The sequence below is a fragment of the Hippocampus zosterae genome, chromosome 21 (genome assembly GCF_025434085.1).
Source record: "Hippocampus zosterae strain Florida chromosome 21, ASM2543408v3, whole genome shotgun sequence".
Classification (NCBI taxonomy): Eukaryota; Metazoa; Chordata; class Actinopteri; order Syngnathiformes; family Syngnathidae; genus Hippocampus; species Hippocampus zosterae.
The window spans coordinates 8,663,637-8,677,740 of NC_067471.1; the positions used below are offsets into that span (position 1 = coordinate 8,663,637).

General features: G+C 49.0%; 1 protein-coding gene across 1 annotated transcript; it reads left to right on the top strand.

The window, feature by feature from the left end:
* Nucleotides 1–404: 404 nt before the first annotated feature.
* Nucleotides 405–7,409, top strand: cntn1b (contactin 1b). The gene is made up of 24 exons (XM_052056054.1): nucleotides 405–540; nucleotides 1,390–1,449; nucleotides 1,553–1,588; nucleotides 1,665–1,791; nucleotides 1,893–2,074; nucleotides 2,156–2,251; nucleotides 2,328–2,540; nucleotides 2,943–3,042; nucleotides 3,146–3,330; nucleotides 3,411–3,535; nucleotides 3,993–4,110; nucleotides 4,188–4,338; nucleotides 4,417–4,544; nucleotides 4,619–4,791; nucleotides 4,910–5,033; nucleotides 5,112–5,279; nucleotides 5,427–5,576; nucleotides 5,684–5,754; nucleotides 5,817–6,069; nucleotides 6,275–6,396; nucleotides 6,462–6,651; nucleotides 6,752–6,873; nucleotides 6,945–7,101; nucleotides 7,168–7,409. Exons 2-24 carry the CDS (start codon nucleotides 1,395–1,397, stop codon nucleotides 7,242–7,244), a joined length of 3,123 nt encoding a protein of 1,040 aa, XP_051912014.1. The 5' UTR covers nucleotides 405–540; nucleotides 1,390–1,394; the 3' UTR covers nucleotides 7,245–7,409.
* Nucleotides 7,410–14,104: the final 6,695 nt, after the last annotated feature.

The following is a 14,104-nucleotide window of genomic DNA, read 5'->3' on the forward strand; positions in this document are numbered from 1 at the left end:
TCAACGGTTTTCTCTTGGTTATAACACGACAAATATTTTGTATTTTAAATGAAGTTAAAACGGATGTGGGGTGGGGGGGGGAGTTGAATAAACGTTGGCTTCAAGGTTTCAAATTCGCAACTGTTTCCTCAACCGACCGCTTCATTGGGTACACCAGGAAGTTGAATATTCGTGTTTAATTATTCTTGTGGGTGTCATTTGTTCTCGAGGTGTTTCTCGTGTACAACCAAGTCTCCCTTTTTAAAGACAATGCTTATTTTTTTTGTTCATGTAGCCGTGTGTATAATCCAATGTCGGATTTTCATCCCAGTGCTGTTTCAGATCATCTGTTTCCGGTGCTCCTCGGCGGCCCTCCCATCCCCGCATCCCGATTGGCCAGCGGCGGTCACGTGTCGCCCTCCACCCTCTGCTCCAATAAGAAAAGTTCCATCCGGACAGGACGGCTCTGCGTCTGTGCGCGCAGGAGGATGCGTATCGGGTGCAGGTGTGCCAGGCCTCAAGAAGCAGTCATATTTCAGACACGATATTGAGAAAAAAAAGGTAAGACGGATGTTTTGAGGTGAGTTTGTGCACGGTTGTGATGCGTTTTGTGTGGGGTGTGGGCACACATCGATCGGGTGGTGGGACCGGATTACCGCAATGCAGAGCCGCTGGTGAAGGCGTCATCGGGTGCGTACTTTTTTTTTTGGGGGGGGGGGGGGTGGGTTAAGAGAGAGTTGGACTGCGACCACTACCCCATAAAGAAAATTGCTGCAAGATTTTGTATGTACACAGACTCGTTTAAAAAAAGTGCATGGAATAGGAATAATTTGCGTGGTATGTTATGGAAGGACACTTTAGGGTTTTTGCAGTTAGTGTGCAACAACAACAACAACTTGACATTGAATGCACAAAAAGGATTACTCGCCCTATAGGTCCACGATAGGCCATCCTCTTCCTCCTCATCATCATTTTTTTTTAAATTCACACAGTGACCTAAATTTACCGTCCTCTGTCCCAAAGCGGATCTGTGACAGGATTACACGGTGCGTAAAGCAGCACGTTGTGATGATGAGAGCAGATTGCCGTGACTGACGCCGCGTTAGTTGCTTTTGATTGAATTTGTGTTGAGAAATAAATAAAGATGTCTTGGCCTGTTGCCGTGCAGAGTGCATTCATCTTTGCGGCAGGATGAGTGGCGAAGTTTCTGTCGAGTCATGGCGGCAGTCACTGCAGACTGAGAAGTCGGCGCACGCGGATCACATCACGCGAGAAGAGAAATAGCCGTGATAGTTTGAACGATTCAAACTCACCCGCAGGGCACGTTATTAGCCCCACTGAGTTTATAACGTAACAGGAATTTTCGCAGATCGCTTCATCTAAAGCACACTTGCTTTGTTCATATCAGAGTGAGGATGGCGCCCGCTACCTTGTCGCTGCTGGCCCTCGTCTCCTTGGTCCCCGTCACATGTAAGTACTTCTGTGATTACAGTAATGCATATTTCTATCGCTATCCAAGGATGCCATCGTTTATTAACGTGCGACACGTGTGTGTGATGTCTCCTGTTGTCAGTGGCAATTCTGTTTGGGGAGCCCAGGATATTTGGCGGTGAGTCCCCCCCCCCCCCACCCTCATCATGATTAATGCGTATTTGTAAGTATTGCGGCTATTATGTCATATTTAGAGGAAGCTACTGGCTACGGGCCCATTTTCGAGGAGGAACCAGTGGATGTGGTCTACACCGAGGACTCCCCCGATGGTAGGATCTCGATGAACTGCAGGGCCCGAGCCAATCCTCCAGCCTCTTACAGGTAGTCCATCGGTGTCTCGGTGCTTGATTTGCCTGGACCTTGACCTCTCGCTCTAGAAATGATTGGATGGGTCACTCGTAAATTTTGCGTCCGCCCGCTAGGTGGCGCCGCGATAACTGGGAGATCAAGCTGATGGAGCAGCCGGATGAGCACTACGGCCTGGTGGGGGGCAACCTGGTCATCAGCAACCCCAGGCAGAAGAAGCACGCCGGCACGTACATCTGCGTGGCCCACAACATCTACGGCACCGTCATCAGCAAGGAGGCCCGCGTCAAGTTTGGATGTAAGAACCCGCAAAGCCAAAAGGAGGATTTTTTTTTTCTCCCCCCGTGATGAAATGAGTGGACGTTTTTCTGCGTTGAAGTTCTCGAGGAGTTTCCTCAAGAGGAGAGAGACCCGGTCACCGTCAGAGAAGGCCAGGGTGCGGTTCTGCTGTGCGCCCCTCCCAAAGCGTGGCCAGGTGCGCGTCTCGTGGCGTCACGTCAACGGCCGCTCCTCCGCTGGGCCGCTGCGGCCAACTTGTCTTCTTCCTTCAGAGGAGGTGTCTTACCGCTGGATCTTCAATGAGTTCCCCGTGTTCCTCAACATGGACCGCCGCCGTTTTGTCTCGCAGAGGACCGGCAACCTGTACATCTCCAAGGTGGAGGCTCAGGACGCCGGGAACTACTCCTGCTTCGTCTCCAGCCCCGTCCTGGGGAAAAGCGTCTTTTCCAAGTTCATTCCTCTGATCCCGTTGCCGCCAGACGATGGTGAGTTCAAATATTACGTCAAAATAACTATTATGGAATTGCACGCTCATGTCTCAGGCAAATAGAAATTTTTGATTTTACTTTCTGTCGATGAGGCAGAATTTCACATTTTGTATACTTATTAACTCATATGCAGATCTGTCTGTGGCGCATGCAGCGGAGAAATTGCTAAACATGGCCCCCGTTCGATATCCACAACGTCCGCAAAAGTTCAACGTATGCTTCTAATACGATGCTTAGCGGTACTTTTGACGGAAGTGCTTATTTGTGGTTCGACTGTTGCTTGAAAGTGGCTCTGGATCCTCCCCCACCCTAGCTCTCAATGATTGAGAGAGAAATAATTGATTCATTTTGTTGTCTCATTTTATAAGTCACTTTTTTTTTTTTTTTAAACGGCTTCAGGCGAAGAAAGAAAATACCCCGCAGACATCAGGGTGAAGTTCCCAGACACAACAGCCCTGCTCGCCTCCAACATCACGCTGGAATGCTTTGCTCTGGGGAAGTACGTCTGATTGACAGTCCTTGATGCCACGATCCGGTTTGCGCTCATGTTGTAAAACGAAAACCTGCCCCCCCCCCCCCCCCCCCACCCTCCCTCTCCTCAGTCCCATCCCTCACATTGTATGGAGGAAAGTGGACGCCACAGACTTGCCGGCCAACCACGAGATCAGCGAATCGGGCGCGGCGCTGCACCTCTACAACGTGCAGTACGAGGACGTGGGCGCGTACGAGTGTGAGGCCATCAACACCAAAGGGAAGGACTGGCACAAGGCCTGGCTCTACGTGGAGTGTGAGCGTCTCCCCCACGCGCGTCGTGGCCAGCGCCGCTTGAATGCCTTGAAAGCCAATCCCCGCCGTTTTGTCGCGCAGCTGCTCCCGAGTGGGCCGAGACCATCAACAACACCCAGATGGACATCGGCTCTGAGCACACCATGCGCTGCGTTGCGTCGGGGAAGCCTTTCCCGTTCATCCGCTGGTACAAAGACGGTTACATGGTCAGCATCATAAAAACATTTTTGTATATATGTGGTTAGCACGTCGGCTTCACAATGCAGAGGTACCGGGTTCGATTCCAGCTCCGGCCTCCCTGTGTGGAATTTGCATGTTCTCCCCGGGCCTGCGTGGGTTTTCTCCGGGTGCTCCGGTTTCCTCCCACATTCCAAAAACATGCGTGGCAGGCTGATTGAACACTCTACATTGCCCCCTAGGTGTGAGTGTGAGTGCGAATGGTTGTTCGTTTCTGTGTGCCCTGCGATTGGCTGGCAACCGATTCAGGGTGTCCCCCGCCTACTGCCCGAAGACAGCTGGGATAGGCTCCAGCACCCCCCGCGACCCTAGTGAGGATCAAGCGACTCGGAAGATGAATGAATGAATGAATGAATATATATATATATATGCGATCGTGACTTTTTAACATTTCACATGACTTGCATTTGTGATCCGCCCCCCCAGTCCGGAAAAGGTGAGCTGAAGTTCTCCAGCTTGACGTTCGCCGACTCCGGGATGTACCAGTGCATTGCAGAGAACTACTGGGGCATCAAATACGCCAACGCCGAGCTGCGGGTGATCGGTGAGCCGGCGCAAAAAGTCGCCGAGTGGCCTTTTGGACCCGCGGCGTGGCGACCTTTTGAACTTCCTTCCCTTCAGCGTGCGCTCCGACCTTTGAGTTCAACCCTCTGAAGAAGCAGCTCCTCGGCGCCCGAGACGGCCGCGTGTTGATCGAGTGCAAACCCCGAGCGGCCCCCAGGCCTCGCTTCACCTGGAGCAAGGGCAAGGAGCTGCTCTTCAACAGTTCACGGTCAGCGGAAGCGGCCGCGGCTTTTTCACGGCGCTCTCCTCTCCCTCTCCGCGAAATCTCCATTTTTCGTTTCTGCAGCATCTCCGTCATGTTTGACGGCACCCTGGAGATCCTCAACGCCACCAAAAACGACGAAGGTTTCTACACGTGCTTTGCTGAGAATGACAGAGGGAAGGCCAACAGCTCCGGTTATCTCACCATCACGGGTCAGTCGTTCGAGGCTTTGCTGTATGTCAAATAGTCTTGTCACGATATGGCGCCAAAAATGCCGTTTACTTAGAGGCGACCAGCATCACGGTGGCTCCCGAAGACACGGAGGTGACGGTAGGCGGCGAGGTGGTCCTGGCCTGCTCGGCTTCCTACGACCCCACGCTGGATATCGCCTTCATCTGGGCCGTCGACTTCCGGGTCATCGACTTTGACGCCGAGTGGCAACACTACGAACGCATCATGGTACCGTCTCGAGTACATCCTTATTTCCATTTAAAATGAAGAAGAGGGAAGCTAGAAGATCGTACTCCTTCTTCTCGTCCATGTCGAATACCGACGACGCTCTCTCTTGATCGCCAAGAGCCAAGAAGGCAGCGGGAACCTGCGCATCAAGAACGCGCAGATCTGGCACGAGGGCCGCTACACGTGCACGGCTCGGACCGTGGTGGACGGCGACGCGGCGTACGCGGACCTGAAAGTCGTCGGTCAGTCGGCTCGCCTCTCGTCCTGAGCGAATAAGCGAAAGACGAGGCGGGGTAAGATGTAAGCGTTCTTTGTCGTAGGGGTGCCGGGGCCTCCTGGTGTCATCCGCGTGGAGGACATCGGCGACACGTGGGTGAAGCTGCTGTGGACGAAAGGAGCTGAGCACAACAGTCCCATTCTGTCCTACACCGTTCAGACCAGGCACTACTGGTCTCTGCACGAGGACGACTGGAGGAACGCCAGCACCTGTGGGTAACCTGTGTGCATCTCTTGGCCGCCAGATGGCAGTATAATGCTTGCAGACGTCATACAGAAACGGTGTCTTTGTTAAGCAAGCGACTGAAATGTGAACTCGCCAAGCGCCGCCGATTTGCTTCAACTTGAGCGTCTTTCAGCGCCGAGCTTCCTTGACGGCACGGCGGAGCGGGCCGAGGTCACCGACCTCTACCCCTGGATGGAGTATCAGTTCCGGATCATCGCCACAAACGAGTACGGCTCGGGAGAGGCCAGCATTCCCTCGCTCAAGATCAAAACTTGGGACGCGCGTAAGCAGGCGCAATAGTTGGAGCGCCACCTCCCTCCGCTTTCACGTTTTGAGGGGATCGACGTTCTTAGTTGGATTTAATTGCCAATTTTATTCCCCCCCTCCTAGCGCCGGTGGTCTCTCCCGCCGATGTGGAAGGCTACGGCGGTCGGAATGGCGAGATCATCATCACGTGGACGGTAACTGAAGGCATATTTGTCCTTTTTGGCGCTGCTCTCACGACAATTTGCCCCCCCCGCAGCCCGTGCAGCCGTGGTATTTCTACGGCAAGAAGTTTGGCTACATCGTGGCCTTCAAGCCCCACGACGGTTACGACTGGTGGTACGAGACCATCTCCGACCCGGAAACCAGGCGCTACGTTCACAAGGACTCCTTCTTCCTGCCTGGCGACGAGGACTTCCAAGTACGGGAGTTCCAGGTGAAGATCAAGACCTTCAACGTGAAGGGAGACGGGCCCTACAGCCTCACCAAAGTCATCTACTACCCTCGAGACGGTAAGGAGGTAACGTCTTTAGTCCAGGGTTGCCTACAGACTGAAGAAAAGCAGTCCAAGGACGGAGCTTTGAGGGACCCCTTTGATCAGATTCGAAATCTTAGTGCTGGGTTCTCACCATTGAGTCCAAGGACCCCATGCAAAGGGAGACATCCTTTTCTAAACCTTTCTCGCACACCCCTAAATGAACTTTCTGTGTTGTGTAGTCCCCACAGAGCATCCGACCGATGTCTACGCTCGGCCGGTGTCCTCCACGGAGGCGCTGGTGTGGTGGCTCCCGGTGGTGGACACGGGAACGGGCCTGCAGCAGTACATTGAAGGCTATCAGGTAGAGAAGCTTTGACCAAATGCTTCCAAAGGGGACCCGCTTACCGACTCGCGTTCCTACGTCAGGTGAAATACTGGCGAAAATACATTGAAACGGAGCCGGGAGCCAATCGCATCTTTGTTAACGCGACGGTGAGCCAAGCCAGGCTGGAGAACATGCTGCCCGACTCGCATTACCTCATCGAAGTCCGGGCGTTTAACGGAGCGGGCCTCGGCCCGCCTGGCGAACACTGTGAGATGTTCACCAAAAGACCACGTAAGACGACTAACAACGTTTTGAAATGCCACGCAGGCCATACTAAGAACACTTTCCTCCATTTTGGATGGCTCCTCAATATCACATCTTCCTTTCACAGCGCCAGCGGAGCCCCCCAGGATGTGGCGCTTCATCTCGTGGACTGGAAAGTGGCTGTACGTGTGGTGGGATCACATCACGTACGACTGGTTTGGGAACGTCTCCTTCCCGCTCTATTACAAGGTGAGATCAACTTGAAACTGACAACAAAAAAAAGCACGACAGCCATCTTTAAAATCCCACCGACTTTTCAGGTCATGTTCCGAAAGACGGGCTACATCTATGGGAAGGTCTACGTCACAGGCTGGCACTTCATGGACTTCCCCATGCCGCAGTTTGGCGACTACGAGCTGATGGTCCGCGGGCGCTACGAGGGAGGCGACGGTCCCGTCAGGACCATCAAACTCCTGGGTAAGAGACTGCGATCACGCCGACCCATTTGGCCGGACGCTTCACATTGGCTGCGCTTCTCCTCAGGTAAGGCCTCCATGACCACGCCCACACTCAGCCTCACCTCTGCACTCTTGCTGGCGCTGTGCATTGCGGCGTTGTAACGTCGAGTCAAGCGGTTTCTGTCGTGTAAACTCACTAGTAGTCATTGTTTATGAGAAGCACTGTAAGAAGTTATCATATTGTGTGTACAAGAGCTGTCAAACAGTGCTTGTTAGATGAGCCAGAGGACAACCCGTCTATTATTTATTAAAATACTACTCCACCAATCTCCAGGATGCTTTATTTCAGATTTTTTTTCAAGCAATTTTTGAATCATGGTTTTAAAATTATCAAAATAGTAAAAATAAAATAAATAAAATGCTTGACCATTTTTGTCCAATGGAACAATATGCATCTTTCTTTCTTTGGTGCGGGGGCATGAAAAAAAAAATCAGAATGTGGAGATTGCTTCCTTTTCACTGGACAATTTTTGTTCATCATCTAGGTCATGACCTAAAGTCAAATATAATATAAATATCTCTATATTTTAGAATAGAGTGTCTATTGACTTGTGAATTGACGATGTACGCGTGATGTAGCTTATATTCTTCAACAGCAGAGGGCGCCATAGTCACGCGTATACAAGCCAGTTCCAAATGAATGAATATTCAAAAGAAAATGCTAATTCTTCTACTATTGTGTGTGAATTGCGAATGGAAAAAAAAACATGGAATCGTGTGGAGTGATATCACGATGTGGAATTATTTGAAGGTATATATGTAAAAAAAACAAAAGTGCAATATGTTGGTGGCAAATGTGGAATGATAGGGAATCATGATAAATGTGTAAATACACCAGCGAAAAATGTGAAATTGTATTTTTGAAATTGGTGTAATGATAATGATCCGGGGTAATATTGGATTATATGCAGGAATTGGATGCAAGCTGTTGCTGAGGTGACATCGGAGTAATTCATCATCACGCCGCACCGTGTTGGCAGGGATTGTAAAGATGAGCCTATTACCACTTTTTAACGCTTTTGTACAAATGGGGTCAGAGTGGCCGCTGAATGTTTTATTGCCGAACTTGACACAGATGCATTTTTAATGACGGTTTCCAGCTCAAAGCATCAAATAATGCTGCATAAGTGAAAAATGCTAATGCTCGAAAAGGACCAACTTTGCACTTTTTTAAAATGTCCTCTCGCTGTAGTTAAAAAATAAAAAAAAACACGAACCTGGAAAGCTAAAGCTGACGTTCCAAAATGGGATCCAGTGGAACTCTAAAATTTTTTTTCACAGTTCACCACTCGTTGTCTTCTTGTCACCCAGTTCAACTTGATGTCACCAGAGTCGTTTGAGGGACGCGGTCTTCGCTAAGCTTCACTGGATGCTTGCAGCAACCTTTAAAATAAGCGATTTAACTGCCAAAGTGATCCCTAATGTGGAGAGAATATATACATGAGTCATTAAAGCTTTCCTCAAGGACACTTCATCGGGACACGTTTTGTCCTCTGCTTGGTTCCGCTAAATTATTTTTAATACAGTTTAGATATTCGTGTACAGTAGGTCCTTACTGCACAATATACTGTACGTAGTTTTTTTTTAAAATCTTTTTTTGGGGGGGTTTTGTTTTTGTTTTTTTGTCGCCACCTGCTCCTCTCGTGTCAACCAATCAGCTCTGTCCAGCCATTCACGCCTCACCCAGGTGTGCCTCGTCGCCCTGTCGGTATGTCTGTACATTTCCGTTCTTCGGTCTGTCATGTTTCCTGTTTCAAAGTACAATGTCATATCGATTTTATTGAAATATTGCTCTTCCTGGTTTATATTTTTAAGTCGAACTAAAAGCAAATCATACCTACTAATGAATAACGTGGACTTGAATTTAAATATTTCGATCTTGAAACGTCACTGGGAGCCAAAATGCGATCCCAGCATGCTTTGCGATGCTTCGAATGTAAATACTTTTTCAGACATGTTTTGTGTCGATTATTTCCTCAATGCATGTTTTAGGTGTTTTATTATTAACTAGTATTTTATTCAATTTGTTATGATAAGTTTGGTTTTAATGTGAATTCAAACCACGGTTTCCATGTCACATGACTAAATGTCGTCACATCAGGTCAGCCCCGATTGGTCCGCTGTCCCGCCGCCAATTTGTTGTTTGTAGTCCGCCATTGCAACGTATGGACGACCTTGGTATACCGAAGACTCGTCAAAAAACAAACAAGAAAAACAAGGTAAGACCTTAAGGTTTTTTAATTTTGCTTTTCTAGAAGGTATTTTATAACATATTGATATGTTTGGTTAAAAAAAAGTCTCTAACTCGGCTCCTCGAGGCCTCCTTTCGAACCTTTCATGTTGAATGTTGACGATATGACAGGTACTGTATATTGTTTTCCGGTGAGCCATCGCTGACTATTTCTGCTACCGTTTACCGTCACATCCACTATAAATGGTATCTCTTTATTGATTTATGAAACCCCCAGTCGCCCCTGACAATGAATCACCATTAAAGGGAAGACAAGCTAAACAAATGAAGGTTAATGCCCAAGAGTGTAAAGAACCTCAGTCCCTTTGTTGAGCACTTCAGACAGGGTGCACGTCACTCTGCTAAATGTTAGGATGAGTTCAGAGGTCAGAGGCTTTGGCCTAAATTGGTCAGACAGTGATACATCACCAGAAGCCAAGAAACTCCTTGGAGAGCTTATATTTTCTTCTGGGATAAATGTCACAGATAGCGAGTCCAAACAAGGGTTCCTTCAGGGATTGCTCTGACCTTTTCAGCGAATGAACTTTACGTACCATATGTACCGGAGACTTTTGGGGTAATGGACTGTTTTGCCGCTTGTAAAATAAAATTATATAAATATACACAAAACACATTTCTTTGTGGAGCTGCATCGCTCTCAAGCAAGTTTACCTTCAAACCTAAGGCCCAAATAGTGCTAGCAAAGCAGAATTTCTGTTATGAATGTCATTCGAGGGCGCAGGTGTACCTAATGTCTTGTCCCGCGTATTATATGCCGGTCGAGTTGACCTCATGCTTCATTTGACCCCGCGACACCAGCTTTATGATCTGTGACACTTATTGAAAACGCAACAAAGGCTTCTAACCAAGAAACATAAATCCATATTAGGTAACTAATGAAGGAGCGGCCCACGTTCTCCTCGCGCGAGGAACAAAAAGCTGAAGATGTTCAGACACGAGCAGCATTGTACTGTTTGTTTATTATTATTTTTTTACTTCTCACGAAAATGGATTGTCATTTATTTTATCGTGAATGGGGAAAGAGAGTGACATGTGAGCCATGCTGCTGCAAGGTCACTGGGGCTGATTGTACCACCTAGTGGACTGGCATGTTTACAGCAGCGCTGAAGATTACATCGCGTCACCATCAATCAAAATTGTTCCACGCCACAACGGGATGCATGATATTGCGTGTCTTCCAGTACTAAGTGGGTGTCATTATTATTATTATTTTTTGTCTGAAGGCTTGCCATTTGGCGTACAGTTCATTTAGCATTTGTAATCCGTTCAAGCTTTTTAATCACCTTTTCCTTCAGAACAGGACCAAAGATGTCGCGAAGAAGTGTATTGTGTGTGTGTGCGTGTTGCCTCACACATCATTAGAGCATGTCCCCGGCGTATGGCTGCTATTTCACTGACAGATCTCCTCTTAGAGTCCCTCTGTCATATTGCAGGGTTGCCATGACGACATATGTCCCAAAAAGGAGAGGGGGGTGAAAAAAAACCCACCCTTGCCTGCGGAGAGTGATTTGATTAAAAGCAACAGCACGGGGACTGTGGATGACAAGTCCAGTCCTGTCTGACAGGCTCATGTCCCCGTAACACGCATTAAATGTGTGGGTGTTTTTTATTTTTTATTTTATGTAAATCGGCGATTAAAATACTAACGAATGGACTGTAAACAAGTGCTAAAAGCGGCCGTTTGACCCTCAGCGAGCTGCCTTGAGTTGCTGTGCATCTCTCATGTGCACTCCGCTTGACAGTCCTCATTAGCACCGTAAAGACGCAAACCATCTGATCCTTTTGACCTGCCGGGTCATCGTGCGCCAAATCAGCTGCGGGGAGGCCGGCGTCAAACCATCAAACATCACTTTATAATCCATAAATGCGAGACGAGCAGCTACTCTGCAAAATGCTCTTCTAAATGTTAAAAGTCCATGCGGGCGGAGGAACTCTCCATTTTTTTTTTTAACCTTCGTCTTTCATGCTTATTTCTCTTTCTCTGATAGAAGCGGAACACAATGGGCATGTCCTTATCTCCCAGGCAAGGCGCACAAAGACGAGCCCGGGCAGCTGGAACCAGGAAGCGAGACGAAAATGCTCCAGAGTTCAGCGGTATATGGCTAATCTTACGCCGTCCGACATAAGCTTGCCCGTCTTGCCCCCCTCCCCTCTGTCTTTATCGCCGACTTTAAGGCCGCGTCAATTCACGGCTGGGAAGAAAATTTGCATGGGAAATGAAGGAGATCCTGTGTGTCAAATGACTCCTCCTTCAGGATTGATTGGCTCGGTCTGAAAGTCTCTCCTGAGTATTGTCCCGTCCAGATCCGTGAAGCCGGAGCGGGGTGGGGGGTGAGTCCTTGTGCTCCTCCATCTGCATTTTAAGTTTGAGGTTAACACTTTATGTCCAAGTGCGTGTTGGCCCCGTGGCCCCTGTAATCCAGTTAAGCACTTGGACAATATGGGAACAGCTGGCTCGGCCTTCTTGAGCTCGTCGGAAGCTGCGGATGATGGCCTCGCGGAGATGGAAGTAAGCCCCCCCCCCATATTCCCCCTCCAATGGACTTCTTCAGATGCGCGCCGCAACCCTGACCGCATCTCGACACTCCCCAGTGTCCAAAATGGCCGAGGCGGACATTAAAGTCAATCGGGGACTGCACTTGGGTAAATGTGTCAAGGGTGCAAACGTGGTTCAGGTGTGAACACAACTATCAAGCCTAACCCCCCCCCGAGACAAATTTCCCCAAATAGTCTCTTCATCAGCTCTCCATTTGCTTTCCTTACCCCGCCTCCCCGTGTGGCTTTCTCTCAGCCCAGGCGTGCGCCGTTCAATACTGGCACAGATGCGGCGGGAAGTTTAAGTGGCCCCGCTCGTGCCGTTAGTGCAGCGGGGGGGGGCGACGATTCCGCGCCGGCTTTTATTGGAGCCTCTCCACTGGGTTAACACGACGGGGTCATGCCAGCGACGCAGTGGCACGCCGTTGAAGAGTGTTTGTGCTCCAAACTGCAGCGCGTCGTAATTAGGCTTGAAGCGAACTGTTTAAAGTTGCGACCTTGAGGAGGTCAAAGCACAAAAAAAAAGCTGTTAGAGAATTTTTTTGTCTTGAAACAAAAAGGCCGCCCGTAACTTATCACCAATGAATGATTTTGCCGAACTGGCACATTTTTGGGAACAAAAAAAAAAAAAAAACCTGCCGCTGAATGCAAGCTGGCTTCAAGCGATCTCTTTGCAATTGTCTTGCCCGTCTTTTGTTTCTTTAACATGAAACGTCTCTTTCCAGGAGGGGACATGGTGTGAACTGCGTCCCAGCAGCGGCCCGTAATTAAAAGTTAAAATGTAATTACGAGGGCGGCAAATATGAATGGCGAACGACACTTGACGGTAATCGCCCTCCGCCTGGAGCTCTGCGTGGGTGAGTAGAGTCGGATTGTGTTTTTTAGCCAGATGAATGGCTCACGGTGGTAAATAATAGATGGCGAGAGCCCGTGAGTGAGGCGCCCTCGGGCTCTTCTCACGCCATCGGCAGTCCGGGTTTGGTTCGCTCAACACTTCATTGAATTACAACCGAGGTTTTGTCTTGTTAAGTGAGCATTTGGGGGGGGGGGGCGGCGGCTTGGAAATAGGTCGGTAGGAACCGTTTCTGGTCGGATACCATGATTCCCGAAAAAGACCTTCAACACTTTGGCTCGTTTCAAGTTTTACAAGAATCCGCGGCAGGTGCTCTTGCGCGCGTTTGCGACGTCATATAAAGCGGGGGGATGATAAAATTGAAGGAGAGATGATGGAAAGAGGGCAATATGGACAATAAAAAAAATGGATCGGGTGCGGGTCATAAATGAGCACGATGGGTGATATCACCTTCTGATGAAATGCCACGGCTCTTCCCCATTTTACGATTCTTCTAGAGAGAATTAGCCGGGCTGGCTGGAGTGAACGTTTGCAAGTTGTCGATCGGCTTTGGGACAAAGATAACGAATCGATAGGAAAGGGGAGCGGAATTCATGAGCTGGCGATGTCAATTTTTTATTTTTATTTTTTTGTGATGTCAGGGGGCTGACCTCATCTGAAAGTGAGTGGCGAGAAGGGTTAAGTGTTATCTCGGGGGTTGTATCCGTCTGTGCTCCGATGCCCTTGACTGCCCCCGCTATGGTCCTTGTACCTGCTTGGTGATAAGCAAGATGACGTATGTGCGCTCTCCGCCTCGTCTTCTTGGCCGTGACGGCTATTGGTCATGCGCTTTGGCTGGCGGGGGACTTCCCTTGTTCTATTTCATGGTAAACATAAATCCGCGTGACCCGTACTGGCCCTGTTGCCTCCGTAACGTGCAGGGCAGGAGCTTTCATTTTCCCCTTTTGTTACCACCATCACTCATTAGCTCGCAAACGCATTACCGAGAAACTTTATGGAAGGGGCGGGGGGGGGGGCGTTCTAAAGACCTCAGCTCCTTTTTTTAATTTACGTATTTTTTTGGAGTGCGCGCGATGGGCATGATCCGCAGGAATGGTAACTTGAAATTTTCTTTACATTGGAATGCTAACTTAGGCAAGTTTGGTAGTGCTAACTTAGGCTAGCTGAGTAGAAGTAAAAGTTGTCATACGAGTTGTTAGTAAAAGTCATAATCACAGTAAATATTTGTGTAAAAAAAAAGTTGGGATGCTAGCTTAGTAGTGCTAACTTAGGCCAGTTTAGTCGTGGTCGCTTTGGCTAGCTTATGAGTTAATAATAGTTGTC